This window comes from Nyctereutes procyonoides, unplaced genomic scaffold (assembly GCF_905146905.1).
Source record: "Nyctereutes procyonoides isolate TBG_1078 unplaced genomic scaffold, NYPRO_anot_genome, whole genome shotgun sequence".
NCBI lineage: Eukaryota > Metazoa > Chordata > Mammalia > Carnivora > Canidae > Nyctereutes > Nyctereutes procyonoides.
This window is the reverse complement of record NW_026575128.1, coordinates 5,922,404-5,942,323: the sequence shown is the minus strand read 5'-3', so window position 1 is coordinate 5,942,323 and position 19,920 is coordinate 5,922,404. Positions and strand designations below refer to the sequence as shown.

The 19,920-nt window shown below is 50.6% G+C and overlaps 1 protein-coding gene across 2 annotated transcripts in view; it reads right to left on the bottom strand.

Annotated features, from left to right (window-relative positions):
* Positions 1–15,151, bottom strand: part of OSCP1 (organic solute carrier partner 1) — a 28,258-nt gene extending 13,107 nt beyond the window's left edge. For both annotated transcript variants that reach the window (XM_055341475.1, XM_055341476.1), the window contains exons 1-2: positions 14,944–15,151; positions 3,860–4,014 (exon numbers count right to left, since the gene is read on the bottom strand). In XM_055341475.1, the coding sequence (XP_055197450.1) occupies positions 3,860–4,014; positions 14,944–15,055 (267 nt within the window). In that variant the 5' untranslated portion in view covers positions 15,056–15,151. The remainder of the gene's footprint in view (positions 1–3,859; positions 4,015–14,943) is intronic.
* Positions 15,152–19,920: the final 4,769 nt, after the last annotated feature.

The following is a 19,920-nucleotide window of genomic DNA, read 5'->3' as shown; positions in this document are numbered from 1 at the left end:
AAGGCTGCAGTCATGGGTTCACACTGACTGAAGGAGGGGAAAGGCATTCTAGTTGAGGGGAACAGCATGCAGAGGCCTGCAGGCAGCAGTGAGCAGGCTATTTTCCTGGGACAATGAGGAGAACAGCCTGATTAGAGAGGGTGGCTCGTGTTGGGGTCTGTGGGAAACATGGTTGGATACATATGGCATGGTTAGAATATTAAAGGTTTTAGAAAGACAAGCAAGGGCAGCCCAGGTGGCTCAATGGTTTAGCACCACCTTCAGCCCAGGGTGTGATCCTGGAGCCCCGGGATCGAGTCCCACGTCCGGCTCCCTGCATGGAGCCTGCTTCTCCCTCTGCCTGTGTCTCTGCCTCTCTCTCTCCCTGTGTCTCTCATGAATAAATAAATAAAATCTTCAGAAAAAAAAAAAGAAAGGCAGGCAAAATAATTTAGACTAGATGTGGTGGGGTTTGGAGGGGCTACTAAAGTTTTCTGAGCTGCCGTGATGAAGTGGTGGTTAAGCCAGATTAGGGAGTCTGGCAATGATGAGCTGGGATGGAAGGGAGACTGGAGGTGGGGAGATTAGCTGGTACCTGGCTCTTGACAGGTGTGTAATGACATCTAGTGACTACGAAAATGAGAGAAACTCTGCTGGAGTAATCCAGAAGTAAGGCCAGGAATGAAGACGGGGGCAGGGAAAAGGCAGGGAAAAGAGCATGTGATTCTTCGAATGAACAACTGTTACATATGGCATCTGCCGGACTAGGTTTGGGGTCGAGGATGAGAGCTGTCCAAAATGATCAGTGTTTTCCATCTAGGGCGTGGGAGAGGGCTGACACTCTCAGTGGCAGGCCAGCCTGGGGGTGGGGGGACATGAGGAATCAGTCTGGCACAGAAGCTGTGGGCACATCCGAGGCAGGATGGAGACTATGGCCACGGATGTAGTGCTGAGCACTCACGTAGATCACCTGGTCTGGTCCCATGTAATGTTGACGGGGACTCTATGATGAAGATGCTAGCCTGTTTAAGAATGAAGAGACTTGCCTAATTCCACATAGCTTGTAGTAAGTGGCAGGGTGAGCTCTGACCTCAGGATGGTCAGATCCTAAGGCATTTGCTAGAACCTTCTACATGATCCCACTTCTCCAACATGCAGCTAAACATTCCGTTTAGAAAGCGGCATACCCAGGACCTGGGTATGTCTGTGTGTGTGTGTGTGTGTGTGTGTGAACATATAATACTAAAAATTTAGATCTGGGACTCTCTGCCACCTTTATCACACGCTAGGCACTTGATGTGGATAGGACACCGTGAGAGGAGTAAAGGATAAAACCAGGTAAAAGATAAAGACAGGAAAGTTCAGAATTAGTAAATTGAGTCTGCAGCTAATAACTGGTAGAGCTAAGACCCGAATCTGTTTTATTTTTTATTCCAAATTCTGTGTCCTTTCTCCCTGGAAACCTAAGCCTTCTTAAAGGTAGAGGGAGGAGAGAGCAGAGATGATTAATGTTGACTGAACATCTACTATGGATCAGGCCCTGGTGTACTATGTTTTCTCACTTAATTCCCCCAGAACTGATGAAAAACTGTTATTATCCTCATTTTATAGATGAGAACATGGAGGCTCAGAGAAATAAAGTAACTTTCCAGAAGTCAGTGAGAGGAGGTAAGGGCAGAGTTAAAGGCAGCCCATCTCCCTGAGGTTGTCGGGCACCAGCTGGAAGGGAGTATGGATTTTGAGTGCCTCTGTTTGGCTCAGGGTGTGATCCCGGGGTCCTGGGATGAGTCCCATATCGGGCTCCTGCATGGACCCTGCATCTCCCTCTGCCTATGTCTCTGCCTCTCTCTGTGCGTCTCTCATGAATAAATAAATAAAACCTTAAAAATATTTATTTTAAATTCCTTTAAAATTATTATTATTATTAAAAGTAACTGAAGTCTATATTTTATTTAGAGTTCATTAATTTTCCCCTAATGTCCTATTTCTAACCCAGGACCCCACGTTACACGTGGTCATCAGGTGTCCTTAGGCCTCTCTTGGCTATGACGATTTCCCTGTCCTCCTTTTTGGTGGCCTTGGGAGTTTTGAGTACTGGTCAGATACCTGGAATATGACTTCCAACTGTTATCTGTCTGATGTTTTTCTCACTGGGGTTATGGGTTCCAGGAGGAAGACCACAGAAGTAGAGTGCTATCCTCATCCCACTGTATCGGGGTACATATGATCGACATGACCGTTGATGTTGACCCTGTAGTGTTTGTCATTTCTCCACTCTAAGTTAGCGATTCTCTCCCCTTCCATACTGTCCCTTTGGAAGGAAGTCACTGACTGCCGCCCCACACAGGGAGGGGGGAAGTAACTATATTCTGAACAGGAGATTTGTCTATTCTCCATAATGATTATTATTTTTAAAAGATTTTATTTATTTATTCATGAGAGACACAGAGAGGAGAGAGAGAGAGAGGCAGAGACACAGGCAGAGGGAGAAGCAGGCTCCATGCAGGGAGCTTGACATGGGACTCGATCCTGGGTCTCCAGGATCACGTCCTGGGCTGAAGGTGGCGCCAAACCGCTGAGCCACCGGGGCTTCCCATAATAATTTTTTTTTAAAAGATTTTATTTATTTATTCATGAGAGATACTGAGAGAGAGAGACGGTCAGAAAGACAGGCAGAGGGAGAAGCAGGCTCCATTCAGGGAGCCCGACGTGGGACTCGATCCTGGGTCTCCAGGATCATACCCCAGGCCGAAGGCGGCGCCAAACCGCTGAGCCACCCGGGCTGCCCCATAATTATATTTTTAAAAAGATTTTTATTTATTTATTCATGAGAGACACACACAGAGAGAGGCAGAGACACAGGCAGAGGGAGAAGCAGGCTCCCCGCGGAGAGCCCAATGTAGGACTCGATCCCAGGACCCCAGGGATCACGCCTAGAGCCGAAGGCAGATGTTCAACTGCTGAGCTACCCAGGAGTCCCTATTCTCCACCATTATTTATTTGGACTCGTTATTTTAAAAATCAGAGTGGTCCAATCATTTGTTTCCCAAAGAAATAGGTATGTTCATGTTCTAAGTAAAGACTGAGCAGTTTTGAATTTGCTTTTAAAATTCATCACACGGGCAGCCCGGGTGGTTCAGCGGTGTAGTGCCGCCTTCAGCCCAGGGCCTGATCCTGGAGACCCATGATCGAGTCCCACGTCGGGCTCCCTGCCTGGAGCCTGCTTCTCCCTCTGCCTGTGTCTCTGCTTCTCTCTCTCTCTGCGTGTGTGTGTGTGTGTGTGTCTCTCATGAATAAATAAATAAAATCTTAAAAAAAAAAAATCATCACAGGAGGGCAGCCTGAGTGGCTCAGCAGTTTAGTGCTGCCTTCGGCCCAGGGCTTGATCCTGGAGACCCAGGATCGAGTCCCATGTCGGGCTCCCTGCCTGGAGCCTGCTTCTCCCTCTGCCTGTGTCTCTGCCTCTCCCTCCCTCTGTGTGTGTGTGTGTGTGTGTGTGTGTGTGTGTCTCATGAATAAGTAAATAAATAATCTTCAAAAAAATAAAAATAAAATTCACGCCACAGCTGTGTTTAAGAATGAAGTAGAATTAAAAGTTTTTAAGGGTTTGGCACTTGCATTGGTTTGAGGTGTGTGTTCCTACATGTGGGCACGAAAGCCAGCTGCCCATATGGGCAGGTGGGATGACACAAACATCAGAGGGGCTGGGATGTAGACTTGAGGTCCCTTCCAACTCCGAAACTCAGCACCAAGAACTGCTACGTACAAGTGCCTTTTTCTGGGAAGGCACCAGTGCATTCATCTCATTTGACCCAGTCTGTGCTCATGTGCCAAAGGGACAAGAAATGCAACCGAGGGGAGGAGGCAGCTGTCTACTCACCTTATCCATGCTGGCCTGGTTCAGTCTCATAATGGAGGCATGAGCCAGGCGGTCGTAGACCGTCCGCAGGGCCTTCTTGGAGTAGAGCTCTTGGGGTTTGAACAATTCCTCCATAAACTTTCGATTGAACATGGTGGAGATGATGTCATTCAGAACTGTAGGGACAAGAGAGAACAGAGCTGAGCAAGGGACCGAAGGAAGCTTGGATCAGGAGATGCGGGCTATGAATGGAATGGAGGAGCTGGGTCCACGCGCAGTGGGGATGCTGACGTGCCGGTGAGATCTGCTCCCTCGGGAGAACCCACACAGGTGTCCCCAGAGAAGGCAGGGTCCAGGGTGCTTTATGAGGCTGTCTCAGAGCAGACATAAATGTGACAATGTATGAATGTGTTGTGCTCCAGAGGTTACATTTATTTATTCATTTATTTATTTATTTATTTATTTTTTTTGCTCCAGAGGTTATAAACCACTTTTATACATACGTTATCTCACTTGATGATAGGGGAAATGTGTCTTTAAAAAAGATTTCTATGAACATTCTAGATTAGATCTCCTCTTTAAAATGAGAAACAGCAAAATAATAATAATAATAAAAATAAAAAAATGAGAAACAGCACTGCTCTTTTTGTGGTCTTTTTAAGTAATCTATAACGTTTTTACACACAATTTCATAAAAATGGGACCATTAATGGTGACTGATTCTTTTTAAAGAAAAAAAAATTTTTTTAAGATTTTATTTATTTGAGAGAGGGAGAGAGAAAGAGTGAGAGCATGAGCTAGGGGGAAGGACAGAGGGAGAAGAAGCAGGCTCTTCACTGAACAGGGAGCCCAATCCCAGGACTCATGACCTGAGCCAAAGGCAGACGCTTAATTGACTGAGCCACCCAGGCACCCCAAGAAAAAAACATTTTATGAAAATAGACAGGTTTACCCACTGATTAGAGATGAAAACATTTCTAATGTTTCTACAAGACATGTACTTCAGATTAGCACCATTTTAGAATGCCTTAATTTCTATACTTGATCTATAATATTGATGTTACTCTGTGGTGATATGTCTCATATTGTTGTTCGGATGGAAAATTCCCATCTGGTGAGAATAAAAATCCTAAGGCGTGTGCAAACCAAAGTGTCTGTAATTCTAGTTCTCCATTCACTAACTCATTCAGACATTTTGTGCTACTGAAATAACATTAGTTGAAGGCTAGGAAAGCTCTTTGGTACAAGAAATAGGAAGAGGTATGTATGAACACAGAGTATGCTTTTTTTAAAAAAAAATTATTTATTCATTTGAGAGAGGGGAGGAAGAGAATGAGTTGAGGGAGGAGCAGAGGGAGAAGGAGAAGCAGGCTCCCCGCTGAGCAGGACCCTGGGATCATGACCTGAGCCGAAAGGCAGACGCTTAACTGGCTGAGCCACCCAGGCGCCCCAAACACAGGTTATTCTTAATTAAGCCAGATATATCCTGGCCTAAGGGTGACAGTATATGGACGCGGAGAATATACATTCATAATTAATTAAAACTTGAAAGAAAACTGATGACTTACAATAATTATACAAAATCAATCATTGTTTAATGAGTGACTCATGTTTATGAGTGGCTATCACTGAAGGATTCAAATGCCCCTTTCTCTTGCCAAAGGTTGCTGGCACCAGGTGATTGGTTGTGACGGTGTAGTTTAGAGATGGAAGACAGGGTAGCTCATTCAGGTCATGGTTTCAGGCCCCCTCTCCAGCTTTAAATAAGTGACAGAAGTAGAAGTACCCTGGGGTCAGGCCAGCATCAGGGTGCCTGGCTGGCTCAGTTTGTAGAGCATGCGGCTCTTGATATTGGGGTTGTAAGTTTGAGCCCTACTTTGGGTGTAGAGATTACTTAAAAAAATAAAATCTTAGGGTGCCTGGGTGGCTCAGTCAGTTAAACATCTGACTCTTGATCTCAACTCAGGTCTCATGAGTTCAAGCCCCAAGTTGGGCTCCATGCTGGGTGCAGAGCCTACTTAAAACAAACAAACAAATAAATAAAATCTTAAAAAAAAAAAAAAAGGCATCTCAAAGAGCATTTTCGGAGAGAAGGGCGAGCTGAGAGCTCAGCTGTATTTAAATCTTACATGGGGGACACCTGGGTGGCTCGGCGGTTGAGCGTCCGCCTTCGGGTCAGGGCAGGATCCTGGAGACCCGGGATCCAGTCCCACATTGGGCTCCCTGCATGGAGCCTGCCTCCCCCTCTGCCTATGCCTCTGTGTCTCTCATGAATACATAAATAAATGAAATCTTAAAAAAAAAGTCTATCTTATAAACAAATAAAAAATAAATCTTAGGGATCCCTGGGTGGCTCAGCGGTTTAGCGTCTGCCTTTGGCCCAGGGCATGATCCTGGAGTCCGGGGATAGAGACCCACCTCGGGCTCCCTGCATGGAGCCTGCTTCTCCCTCTGCCTGTGTCTCTGCCTCTCTCTCTGTGTGTGTCTTTCATGAATAAATAAATAAAAATCTTAAAAAAATAAAAATAAAAATAAATCTTACATGGAAGGGCTATGGAGCGAGGGGAGGGGATCCCCCACATTTAGACACAAAAGAACTAAATGACTGACTCCTTATAGAAGTGTTGAACTCACACTTGCCCTTTCAACTTTACCTGAGGCTCCATCCTCTTTGTGAGCAAGAACCAAACCCATTACCAACCCAGGGTACCTCTCACATCTGACAATTTGAACCCATTGCAGCTTGCCATTAATGTTCACTAACATTTCCCCAGTGTGGACAGCTTGGAGACATATGAGCTTCTCTGGGTTTGTTTCATGAATAGTCTTTTGTCTCTGAACTAAGCAAGCAGGTGGGTTTTCTCCCTTTGTCTTAGGATAGCCTGTATCAAATGCAGAACTTGCAAGGAAGTAGGTACAAACGAAAAGCCACGCATAAGGCCTTGAGAGAAAGAATTTGAAGAATTCTCCATGGATTTATATAGGGCAAGGAGGAGTGCCAAAGAGGAAGGGCTCTAGTGGAAGGATCGCATCAGCTCCCATTATGTCAATGCTTAAGGAAGCTGCCATTTGCCTGGGTGCTGAGCCATTTCTCCAGGGTCTTTGAGTCCTTAGCAGTATGAAGGAAAATAGCTTAGACCCAAATACATCAATTCTAAGAGAAAGAAAATTGCAGGGTGATTGTTAGTCACTCTGGCAAAGTTAAAAAGGAAAACGAAGCCTTTCCCTCTGGGAAGTGAACAGGCTTTATCACCACGGCTCCTTGCCCCCTGACAACCAGGAAGCTTAGCTGTTGTTAAGAGTACAGCACGCCCTGTCCCTGTGGGCAGAGCAGTGACACAAGTGACCCCAAAGAGAAAAGTGGTGGTTTTATGATTGGACCCTGGTACCCAGAGCTCCCATCTCTCGAATGTGAGCCTGTGGAAGGAAGATGGGGGCAAATGCTGACAGGTGTACGTCTCACATCGTGCTTTACTTAGCACTTGGTTGAGGTGGCCTAAGTCTCTACTAGACGGGAGATAGACACCAGGGCACAAAGAGGACGTGACGGCTGTCCCTGCCCTGCAGAAAGCATCCCACTTCGTATTTCAGTTCAACCCGAGAAATGATTTTAAGCAGACCTGCTGGTCAGCCTTGGGGTTAGTTTTTGGCACTCATGGGAGCTTTGCATGATTTCATGAGGCAGCGATGCGCTGGGAGCCAGGTTTCTGCGGGCAGAGACTAAGGGCAGGGAAGGATGTAGTTTTTCACGGGTGCATCAGAGGTGTTAGTAACTGAGTTCTTAACATGACACGTTGCTCGTCCTGGTCCTGACTACCAAGTCGGTTTCTGCTCATTATTTTGTAGTGTCTAAGTTCAAATAAATTCCAATGATTCAATTATGTCTGCGAACAGCCTTCATAATCCACACTTCTTGCCTGAAATTCCACCCTGCGTCAGGAGGTGGGCCAGACGTTGCTCACAAGAGGTGATAAAATATAGTTAAGGGTGTATCAGGCACTTCGGTTGGGTTTTCCTTTGAGCCTGGCCTGATGAAAGGATTCTCTTGATGCAGGCAACTGAGTTTTTACCAACTACCTCTGCTATACGTTTGTTTCTTGGGAACATACAACTTGGAACCAAGGGTAAAAGGGAGAAGCTACTACTTCTGGATGGTTACTACTTTTGAATCCTTACTATGTTCCAGGCACAAGGCTTAGAACTTTCCACGCATTCTCTCATTTAAATCCCTCGACAACTTTGATTTATTCTCCTTATCCTGTCAAGGAGGAACACTGGGTTTTAGAGAGGTTAAAGTCCAGGGTCACACGGCAGGTGGTGGAACTGAAATTAGGATGGGGTATTGGATTTTAATGCCCATGCTCTTAAATATTACATACATCATCTCCCCAGCATACTTGGTATACCGAGAGCATGGAAAATATTGGGGACGATGGCTGGTGACGTGTAAACGGTACCCAAATGTCAAGTGATGGAAGGAACTTGTGGCATTGAAGGGTAAGAAAGGCTAAGGTTTTATTCTGAGGAACTGGCCAAATTTTCAGGTTTGCTGCTAGTTGTAGGTAAAGGGGAAACTGAAGATTTGGCACAATAAGGCCACAGTGCATGCATGCTTCGGCCCACAGGTCTGGCAGCCAGGCAGCCACAGGCTTCTAGTTTTCTCCACTGCTCAATAGAGATCTCTGTGTGCTAAGGAGAATGGCTCAGGGAGGAGCACTGGTGTCGGAGCACAATTCTTTGGCTGCATGGTACTGTCTCAGAATTGTTTGGACTACCAAAGAGGACGGCCGACCCAGAAGTGTAGCCGCTAACCCCGGCGGTCCCTGCAAAACTTGGAACTGATGAAGAGACAGATACCTTAGGTGCCATATGATCCTTTGGCCAAAGTTGGCTTGGTTTTCATCCTATATGCTGCATTTATTTAAGTAAGAGATTCCAATGTATAACCAGTCTCTTGGCTAAAGAGAAACTCAATGCCTAGGTTTTTCCTTGGAAATACTTAGAGAGGTCCCCCAGTAAGCCCAATGATGAAGGACCGAGTGAGCCTGTGGATGCAGACTGAACGCATGCAGCCCAAAGATAGCATACCTCGTTTTCTGTCCACCTCTGTCCATTCATCTACATGAAGCATATAAAAAGAAAACACCAGTTCATGAAGCAAGAACATTCTTTTCAAGAAGGCTTTAAAAAACACCAATTCCAATGACCTGGGCTATGGTACTCCACTTTGCATGTTTGCATTAATGTCTAATGCAAATCCTCTGCCTTCCACATGAAGCTTTGAAGAGGATGATGCGTAAATAACAATTTCCAAAAAAGCCCTGGAGAGGCTATACCTTCCAGAGAGGGGCCTCGTGGGAGGGAAATGCAGGACTAGCTCCCCTGGGGTTTATCCCGAAAGTCCTGAGAAGCTATGAGAACACACATCATTCAAAATAAGGCTTTACAAGGAGACCCCGGGGGGCAGGGTCAGTTGAGCATCTGACTCTTGGTTTCAGCTCAGGTCATGATCTCAGAGTCTTGAGGTCGAGTCCTGCATCGGGCTCCACGCTCAGTGTAGAGTCTGCCTGAGTTTCTCCTGCTTTCTCTCTCTGCCCCTCCTGCTCCTGCTCTCTCTCAAAAATAAATGAATAAATCTTAAAAAAAAAAAAAAGACTTTACAAGCACTGACTTTCTTGAGGAAGACTCCCAAGAGCAGGGAGAGGATTTTCTTTTTGTACCACCTGGATTTTTATTAATGTTAGGATTTCCCTTTCTAGAGTACAGATTGAACTGCTCCAGTTATAAAACCTGATTTTTTTTGAAAAAAATTTATTTATTTACAGGAGAGAGAGTGAGAAAGCAGGTGAGAGAGAGCAGGAGCAGGGGGGAAGGGCAGAGGGATAAGCAGACTCCCAGCAGAGCAGGTACAAAGGAGCCTGATGCGGGGGCTTGATCCCCAGGATTCCAGGATGGAAACCCCAAGCGGAAGGCAGGCGCTTAGCTGACTGAGCACCTATTGCCCAGAGAACTTGAAACTTGAAATAAAAGGAAAAAAAAAGTTCATTTGTTTCTGACTTACTTTTCTGATATACTGATCACTGTAAAGAAAGCCCTTGAGGACAGAGGCAGCGAAGAGGAGAGCAAATGAAGGAAAATGTGCTTGGCTGGAGGAATCTGTGAGAACCAAGACCCTTTGTGGTTTGGGACCTGGCTCTAACCTTTTCCTAGCTATGTAACTTCCAGCAACTTGTTGGACCTCAATTTCTTCATCCGTAAAATGGGGATCATCACTGCATCTCTCTCATGGGGTTGCTGTGGGGAGGAAATGGATGACACACACTGAGCAGTTACTTAGCTGGCCTCACTTAGCTGGCTCTGCTTTCTCTACATCACAGCTTTGGACCCCATCCATAAAGGTTGAAATATGGCCTTTCTTTTCTTTTCTTTCTTTTTTTCCTTCTTTCTTTTTTTTGGGGGGGGGGGGAGAGATATCAACCTAGAACACCAACCCAACCCCATAAACAGGGTTCTTTTTTTTTTTTAATTTTATTTATGATAGTCAGAGAGAGAGAGAGAGAGAGAGAGAGAGAGGCAGAGACACAGGCAGAGGGAGAAGCAGGCTCCATGCACTGGGAGCCCGATGTGGGATTCGATCCCGGGTCTCCAGGATCGCGCCCTGGGCCAAAGGCAGGCGCCAAACCGCTGCGCCACCCAGGGATCCCTAAACAGGGTTCTAAACACAGCCACATTTTAAAAACATTTTGGGGCAGGGCAGCCCGGGTGGCTCAGCAGTTTAGCACCTGGAGACCCGGGGTCGAGACCCACGTCAGGCTCCCTGCATGGAGCCTGCTTCTCCCTCTGCCTGTGCCTCTGCCTCTCTCTCTCTCTCTCTCTCTCTGAGTCTCCCATGAATAAATAAATAAAATCTTAAAAAAAAAAAACAAAACATTTTGGGGCAGCCCAGGTGGCTCAGCGGTTTAGCACCACCTTTGGCCCAGGTCAGGATCCTGGAGACTCAGGATCGAGTCCCACGTTGGGCTCCCTGCGTAGAACCTGCTTGTGTCTCTGCCCCCCCCCCCGTGTGTGTGTGTGTGTGTGTGTGTGTGTGTGTGTGTGTCTGTCATGGATAAATAAAAATCTTAAAAAAAAAAAAACATTTTGTAGCTAACGGTCCCTGGAAGCAACTGCCCTGGATTGTTTCGGAGGGGGGTTTCTGAGGTTGTAACCAGGTCAGGCATCCGGGCGCCTTCAGTACACCTGAGACACCTGTCTGAAAGCCCTGCCCTGCCCTAGCTGGCGGCAAAGGCTTCCCATTGCCAGGTCAGGGGCTTTTGGAGAGGGAGCCCTGGGGAAGCTGCAGCAAGGGCCAGGCCTTCTTAGAGCAGGTGCTGGCTTCTTTGGCATAAAGTCCACAGCTTCTGATTCGGGTGGCGTTTATTTCACAGGCGGGTCTGTGGGAATTCAGAGGGGTGCTGCCACAAGGGGCTCCCGGCGTGGGGTGGGGGGGCAGGGGCTCCCGCCAACGACCGAGGTCCCCCAACGCGCTCCTGCGGGCAGTGACGCTCAGCTCCGGCAGAGGGCGCCGCAGCGCCGCGCGGTCCTCCCGGGGCTCTGGGGCTCCCGGGGCAGGGAACCACGTCCCGCCCTTCTGTGCTGGCGCCCCGGGGGACTTGCCTGGGCCAGCGTCGCTTTAGTTACATTCCGAGTGGGAGGAAGGCCCAAGGCTGCCCAGAGCTGCCTGTGAAGCTGGAACTAGAAAAATAAAAACTGAACCTCACCACCGTGTTTGGGGGCGTTCAGGGCTTCACTGTGATGTGCTCGTCCTGCGTGGGGGGGATATAAATCACTTACCGGCTGGGTGTCTCAGGTTCCCCTTCTGTAAAATGAGGAATGTAAATGGAATGTAATAGGGTCTTATTTAGGAGGATTTCTGAGAGGCCACAAGTGAGGCCTGAGTGAGGCAAAGACCGCTCTTATTATTCTTGCTATTGCTTAAAAAAAGGTGGGGGGGGGGGGACGACATTCCTATGCAACACTCAAAAGTTGCCCCACGCGGAGAGCACTTCCTTTCTGTTGAATGCTAAACTAGAGGCTGCACTGTGGTGGAAACAGCAGGATCCTCATTGGCCTTGTGGGACAGGCCTGGCCTCCAGGAGGCCAATTAGTCCTGTAAGATAATGAAAACACCTAGAAGAGATATGATTTCCATTCACAGCATCGACTAGGACTTGCTTACCCTGTTTGGTGTTTTACAGGCCTCTGGGCACACTAGCAATTGTCACAGTGACTCCTGCAGCTACGCCAGCTCTCAGGGGTGGGATAGATGGGGGTTTCTCAGCTTTCTGAAGCCTACACCCTCGACCCTGTTTTCTGTCTTCTGCAAGTCCCCATGAGCCGCTTACTTTCTGTCATTTCTTTCCTGAAATCAGTGGGTCCACTGGACGATGTTTTTTCAGAGCTCTCCCTCTCTTTCTGACCTCCCATCCCCCTCGCCCTCAAAGATTCTGATAGTCCCCCCAAATATGGAAGTAGGGTCCAGTGGTGAAGGACATATCTGCTAAGAGGATGAGCTCTGGAGCCTGATGACCTGGGTTCAAATCCTTTACTCTTCCTCTCTCTCTGGCTATGTAACCCCAGGCAAATTAACTTCAGTATCCCCATCTGTAAATTGGGGATAGTATGACCCACATGATAGTATAGTTGTGGGGATTAAGGTCGTCAGAGGAGTCCTTGGTACACATTAAGTGCTTAATGTGTTTGTTGTTGTTGTTGTTAGGAAGGTATGTCCCCCACCTTGAGAATCATTACTAGATGAGATGGATCCAGAGCCCTACTTCCAGTGAATGCACAGAAGGGCTGCAGCAGGCTCCACCCAGCATCGCACATCATGTCTCACACTCACTTACACTGCGGAAGGGAGGAATGAGTGTGTGAATGTGACTTTCTAAAAATGGTCGAAACTCCCTAAAGCGGCATTTAGCAAACCCAGAAGGACTATAGCTCCTGAAGACAAGGGAAGCCAGTCCTTTCATATTCACAGGGTCTTGCTCAGATCCCCTCTTGAAAGCCAACACCTCCTCATTGTGTTAAACATGGTGAATACATTATCTCATTCAATTCTTACAACTTTGCTGTCTGTATGATGCCCATGTTATGGAAAAAGAAGCAGGCTTATAGAGGGTTTACACTCCAAGGTCCCACAACTAGTAAAATGGCAAAGCTGGAATTGGGACCCAATGGTACGACTGCAGAGTATGCTCTTAATGGCTAACTTAACGCCGCTTTCCAAGATGCAGACCGCTGGTGCAAGGACTACCTGCCGGCTCACTGGTGCCGGCCGTTAGCCTGAATGAAATCACAGAACATAGGTACCAAGGAAAACAGAACCCTCTTGAGGACGAAACGGCAACATCATATAAGACAGCCAGTTTGGATCATCAGTTGAACAGACATTGACTGAACATCAATTTATTCTGGTCTAGGCACTGTGCTAGGTGCAGGAGGACGAAGCTGAGTAAGAGAATCATGGGCGGGGGAGACACCCACAGACCAGGGAAAGGTAGGGAGAGGCAAGCATGGGGTGCTATGGGAGTATTCTCAGACCCTTTCCTGGTGTGGGGAGGCTTCCTTGAAGGAGCTGATTCTCAAGCTGAATAATGCAGGATGGAACGGGAACTATTAGCACCGAAATGGGACGTTTGGGGTAGAATGGGGATTATTAGCACGGAAACGTGAATGAACATGCTTTACATGTAGACCTGCAAGCCGTTTGGTGTTATTATGATACAGAGCAGGAGACAGGCAGTGGTGGGAGGTGGGACTGCAGAGGTGGGGAGAGATCAGGTCAGCAGGGGCCCTTAAACGTCCTGCCAAAGACTTGTCTCCATCCAAACAGCAGTGAGAGCTGACAAAGGGTTTTGAGTAGTGGGGAGTATGGACAGATTCGCATTTTAGAAAGCTCATGGGCAGCGCTGTGCAGAACGGGGATGGTGGGGGCATGCTACAGGGAGTTCATCTCTTTGTGCGTGGACTTGGGCTCCATCGCACAGATGCAGCAGTGATTATCTGAATATGTATGCTTAACATCTGAATGCGTTCGTTTAACATCAGTTGAGCGTGCGGACTGCTGGAGAGGATTAAAAGTTTAATGTGGGGTTGTATTAGTTTCCTTTGTACCAAGTTCTCTTTCTCTACCTTGGAATACATAGTTCTGGGGTGCCTGGGGGTGGGGCTCGGCGGTTGGGCGTCCGCCTGCAGCTCAGGTCCTGATCCTGGGGTCCTGGGATGGAGTCTTGCATGGGGCTCTCTGCAGGGAACCCAGTTCTCCCTCTCCCTCTCTCTCTCTCTGTCTCTCATGAATAAATAAATAAAATCTTAAAGAAAGAAAGAAAGAAAGAAAGAAAGAAAGAAAGAAAGAAAGAAAGAAAGAAATGTAAGTAGTTCTTTCCTACTTCATTCATCCCAGGAGGCTTGGAGGAGGAAAAGGCGGCAGAGTTCTGGGTGGTCATTTGAACCGAGGGTTAGGTGCGGGGTAGAGGGGGCGATGCATCTTGCGTTTTGGAAACTCTCAGAGAATTATCTCCAGAACTGCCTTCTCTTCCAACCACTCTGAAGGGAATAATGTGACTTTCGTATGTTTTCTTATTAATCTGTTATTTCAGAGCCCCACCTTTCTAGAAATGGCTTCTGAGATCAGCAAGCCTGGTCTCCAGCTCGGGAGGAGGGTGGAGAGGGGAGGAGGACGGGTTGGGGGGGCTCGGCACCTGCTGGGGGGTGTGGGCGGCGGAGGCTGCTTGCACTAGCAGCGCGGGCCGCCCGGGGGTGGGTAGCTCGGTCTCCTACACCGGGGGGGGGGGGGGATCGGTGGTCGAGGTGCGGGGGTCATCCCTCCAATGCGAGGCGATGGGGAAATAGACGGGGTGGTGGTCAGGTCCCCTAATGACACACCCCAGAGCGGGCATTAAATCCTTCTGCTGTGAAAAAACAATCTTTTGGGGCATTGGAGCCCCGAGGGGCCCGCGGCTTTGTGAGAGGTCCCCGGCTGCGGCGCGCGGCGCAGGGGTGCCGGCCGGTCCGCGGGGCCAGGGGCGGGGGGCGGGGGGCGGGGGCCCGGCGCCTCTCACCTTTGTGGGCCTTGTCTCCCGGGATGTTCTGGGCCCGCAGCCGCTGGTCCAGGATGTAAAGCATCTCCCCGCCCAAGTTCAGGAAGAGCAGCGGTAGTGTCCGCACCGACATGGTGCCAGACGCCGGCGGAGCCCGGGACGGGGGGCGAGGCGGGGGAGCCGGGGACCTGGATGCCCCGCCGCCCCGCCGTCGCGTCCGATTGTCTGGTTGCCGGGACGACGCGGCCGCGGCAGAAGCAGCCAATCAGCGAGCCGTTTGTTGGGAGGCGCTCGGGAGCGGACGCTGATTGGGCGGGCGGGAGGGGGCGTGGCCTCCGCCGGGGCTGGGGCCGCTGGTGGGAGCGCTGCTGGTGCCTCCTGCGCTGGCTGCAGGGCCAGGCCCCGGCCCCGGCTCCGGCCCCCGGCCCCCCGCCCCCCCCAGGCCCCGGCCCTCCAGGCCCCGGCCCCGGCTCCGGCCCCCCGCCCCCCCCCAGGCCCCGGCCCTCCAGGCCCCGGCCCCGGCTCCGGCCCCCCGCCCCCCCCCCAGGCCCCGGCCCTCCAGGCCCCGGCTCCGGCCCCCGGCCCCCCGCCCCCCCCAGGCCCCGGCCCTCCAGGCCCCGGCCCCGGCTCCGGCCCCCGGCTCCCCGCCCCCCCCAGGCCCCGGCCCTCCAGGCCCCGGCCCCCAGTCCCCTCAGTCCCCCCGACCGGCCGCCCGGTTCTCCGCTCCCCCTAGGCCCTGGCCGCCCAGACCCCACGGTCCTCCCAGTCCCCCGGCTCCCCAGACCCCCCCATCCCCGGCCCCCCAGGCTCCCAGACGCCCCAACCCCGGGTCCCCAGACCCCCCATCCCCGGCCCCCCAGTCCCCCGGCCGAGAGCGGGGAAGCCGGAGCAGGACTCCGCCCGTCCCTAGCGGCGCGGCCCTGGGGCCCTGGGGCCCTGGGGCCCTGGGCAGGTGTTGGAGGCCGGTCCTCCACCCCCCGGACTGCGCGAAATGCCCCGAAATGCTCCATAAATTGGTAACGGACGTTTCTTTGGAACCGGGAAAGGGCCCGAAGCCCTTGACCTTGCGTTTCCGCCCCAAGAGCTGCTTGGGGTGAAGCAAAGCCGGCGGGGGGCTGCGGCGCCCCGTTACTGCCCCGTTACTGCCCCGTTACTGCCCCGCTCGAGGGCGGAGACCCCTCCCTCGCCGCCCGGAGCCCCGCGTCCCGTCCCGGGCGCCGGCTGTGCGGTTCTCCTTGGATGAGCAACCATTTCTGCGGATTTCAGTACTTCTGAAACCTGCGAATCCTCCCCCTCCCGGCATCGGGGCGACACCTGGGCCTTGGCTCCCAACTCTGTCTCCCGGGCGCTGTTACCAGTCACCACTTCTGCTCCCCCAAATCGTTCTCACATCCATCTCTTCTGCCCGCGTTAGGATGCTCCTCCCTGCTCCTGCCCTCTCCCTCCAGCACTGGCTGCTCAGGTGAATTTTAGCAGTTGCCATGGTCGATGGGACGCATCCCTTGGGGGGCTCCCAACTGTCTGCGGGGTCACAGTCTAAATGCCTCAATGTGGCATTCGACGCGCTCTACTCGGCCTCCAACTCCCCTATTTACTTTTTCTTTCTTTTTTTTTAATTTTTATTTATTTATGATAGTCACACAGAGAGAGAGAGAGAGAGAGGCAGAGACACAGGCAGAGGGAGAAGCAGGCTCCATGCACCGGGAGCCCGACGTGGGATTCGATCCCGGGTCTCCAGGATCGCGCCCTGGGCCAAAGGCAGGCGCCAAACCGCTGCGCCACCCAGGGATCCCTATTTACTTTTTCTTTAACGTTGCTTCCGCAGCTATTGTGGAGCCCAACGTGGGGCCTGAACTCACAACCTGAACTCAGATCAAGACCTGAGCTGAAAGTTGGATCGCTTAACCAGCTGAGCCACGCAGGCGCCCCTCCAACTACCTTTCTGGAGATCATTGCCCCTAATCCGGCGAAACTCCTCTGCCTCGTGGGCTCTGCCTCCTCAGTGGCACATCACCTCTTCCTCCCCACCTTGCCTACCTTGGCAGTTTTGCCCTGACGTTGCCCAAGCTCAAGTCCTAGCACACCTTCTCTGGTCCCCTCTCCTTCCCAGCCAAGTTTTTAAGGGCAGTCTACAGTCACCACCTGCGTTTCCTTAACACCTTCGCTTCCTACCTCACTGCAACTAGGAGTCCGCACGCTCCATCCCACCGAAACTGCTTTACCACGAAGACCTTTTGGTCCTTAACCATCTCAGCGTTAGATGCTATACAGTAGTTGAAGGCCGGTAGTCCAGGGCTTTAACTTGATTTTGCCTGGTCCATGCGGTTTCGAAAGGGACAATAATGGGGATCCCTGGATCCCTGCGTGGCTCAGCGGTTTGGCACGTACCATCGGCCCAGGGCGTGATTCTGGGGCCCCGGGATCGAGTCCCACATTGGACTCCTGCTTCTCCCTCTGTCTCTCATGAATGAATAAATAAAATCTTAAAAAAAGAAAAGAAAGGGACAATAACTAGGATAGGAATGTATCGAGCAGCCCGGGTTCACACTTTAGGTTAAGCTGCCGATAGCTCGATAGCTCGTTGCTATGCTATAGCACGACTCCTCCCATAGCCGCTCAGGCCGCTTGTTGCCCCCAGGCAGTGTGGTAGGATGAGCAGAATGCAGGCTTGGAGTAAAGACAGGTGCGGCCCGGATTCCTAGGCCTGTCTCTAACCAGCTGTGTGAACTTGGACAAGTTACCTAACCTGTGAGCCTCAGTTCTCACACGGTAAACTGAGGATAACCATGCCAAGAGGGGGTGGATGGGGGAGGAAGGTGGCCTCAAGGATTAGAGATGCTGTGCCTAAGGCAGCCCTTAGGATGCCTTTCCTGTAGGGCCTGTTCCATGGGATCCCTTTTCTCACCTTCCCTAGCACCCACCCCCCCACCCCATGGCGGCACCTGACCCTCCAGTGTGGTTTCTCCACGTAGCTGCGTCCACTCAAAGTCCTGCCCCATAGGCCTTCCCTACTGTTCCTGGAGGTGACATCTGAACAGCGAGGCTGCAGTTTTGAGCCTTTCATCTCACTTCTGATTCCACAGGACCCCAGGCTCTGTTCTCCTGTCACATCACCTCCCTCCGCCCCCAGCTTCTCCAGAGGCAGAATATGCCTGGAGATCATCCTACCCATTCTGACATGGCCCTTTCTTCCTTTACATGCTCTCCCTGGGCAACTTCACTCAACACCTGTGGCTTCAATCACCGTGTAAACCCAAGCCCTGAGCCCGTCTCCAGCTTAGGCCTTGCTGCAGTCCTGGATGTTTCCAACTGCTCTTTGGATGCCACTTTAACACATCTTCCCCTTATTTGGGCTTTCCTTTACAGAATGAAGTCCAAAGTCTTTCCCCCACTGTTGCGACTGTTTGTATACATCCTCAAATTCATGAACGGAAGCTCTACACCCCAACTGATGGTATTTAGAGGGGATGCCTTTAGAAGGTATTAGGAATTAGGGGAGGTCATGAGGGTAGGATCCTCATGATGGGATTAGTGCCCTTATAAAGGGAAGAGATCTTGTCTACCCTTGCATGTTGAGGACACAGAAAGCAGCCACCTGCAAACCAGAAGATTCCTCACCAGAAACCGAATTGACAAGCATCTAGACCTCGGGCTTCCTAGCCTCAAGCCAGGTTTTTTTTTTTTTTTTTTAAAGGTCCTGGAGCAGACTGCACATGTGTGATCTTTTTTTTTTTTTTTTTAAGATTTTATTTATTCATGAGACAGACAGAGACAAAGACACAGGCAGAGGGAGAAGCAGGCTCCCTGCATGGAGCCTGATGGGCTCAATGGATCATGCCCTGAGCTGAACAGGGCGCTAAACCGCTGAGCCACCCAGGGATCTCCCCCCCCTTTTAAAATATTTTATTTATTCATGAGACACACAGAAAGGCAGAAACATAGGTAGAGGGAGAAGCAGGATCCCCACAGGGAGCCCCATGCAGGACTCGATCCCAGGACCCTGGGATCATGACCTGAGCCAAAGGTAGACACTCAACCATTGAGCCACCCAGGTTCCTCACCAGTTTATGGTTTCTAACGGCAGCCTGAGCAGTCGAATACATCCAGAAAACTCTATATTCCGGTGTCTGCTTTCCCCTCTGACTTCATCTCTTCCTAACTCTTCTCTTGTTCACTCAGCTTTAGACACACTGTCTTCTTTGGGTTCTTCAAACACGCCAAGCATACTCAGACACCAAGGCTTGGACACTTGGTGTGAACGGGTGAGCTTTGCAAGAAAAGAGGCATCCGGAACTCCCCAGAATTTATAAGGAATGTTTTATGTGTGTGCAGTTTCTTGTGGATAGGACTTGTAGCTTTTTATCAGATTCTCAACCTGAACATCAGTACCCCTGAACCCAAAACAATGTCTGCCCCTCCCATCTACCCTACACTGCTGCTGCTTAACCATCTAAAACAGAGACTTGGTGCAGTCATCACTCCTTCTGGAAGGTCTCCCCACTCCCTAGAGGGCAGCCAGCATATCGAGCCTCTCGCACCCAGCTTCGGCTTACCAATCAAGCTTTATTTCCTCTTCCCTCTGCCCCTTGGACGTGCACCTGTTGACTTCTTTGCCTTTGCACTTGCAATGCCCTCTGCCCAGGTTGCTTTCCCATCCCATTTCTGCCTGCTGAACTTCTACTCGTTCTTCAGGGCCCAGTCCAGAAGGCAACTCTTCCAGCTGGCCTTGTCACCCGGCAGCCAGGCCACCAGCCGGCCATCTTCCTCCGTGCTGCTAGGTGCTCAATCTTACTTCTGCAGGAATGTCACTTGGATGACAGCGTGTTTATGCGTGTGTAAGGTGTGTTGTGAGAGTGTGTCCTCTGGTGTGAGAGGGCAGAGGCTCTGCCTCCCACAGCCTGGGACCCCAGAGCTGAGTGAAAGAACGAGTTCCTCTTCCTCCTCCTCAGGCCACACAGAGCCCCACCTGCTCTCCTATTATCTTTCAAGGCCGGAAGA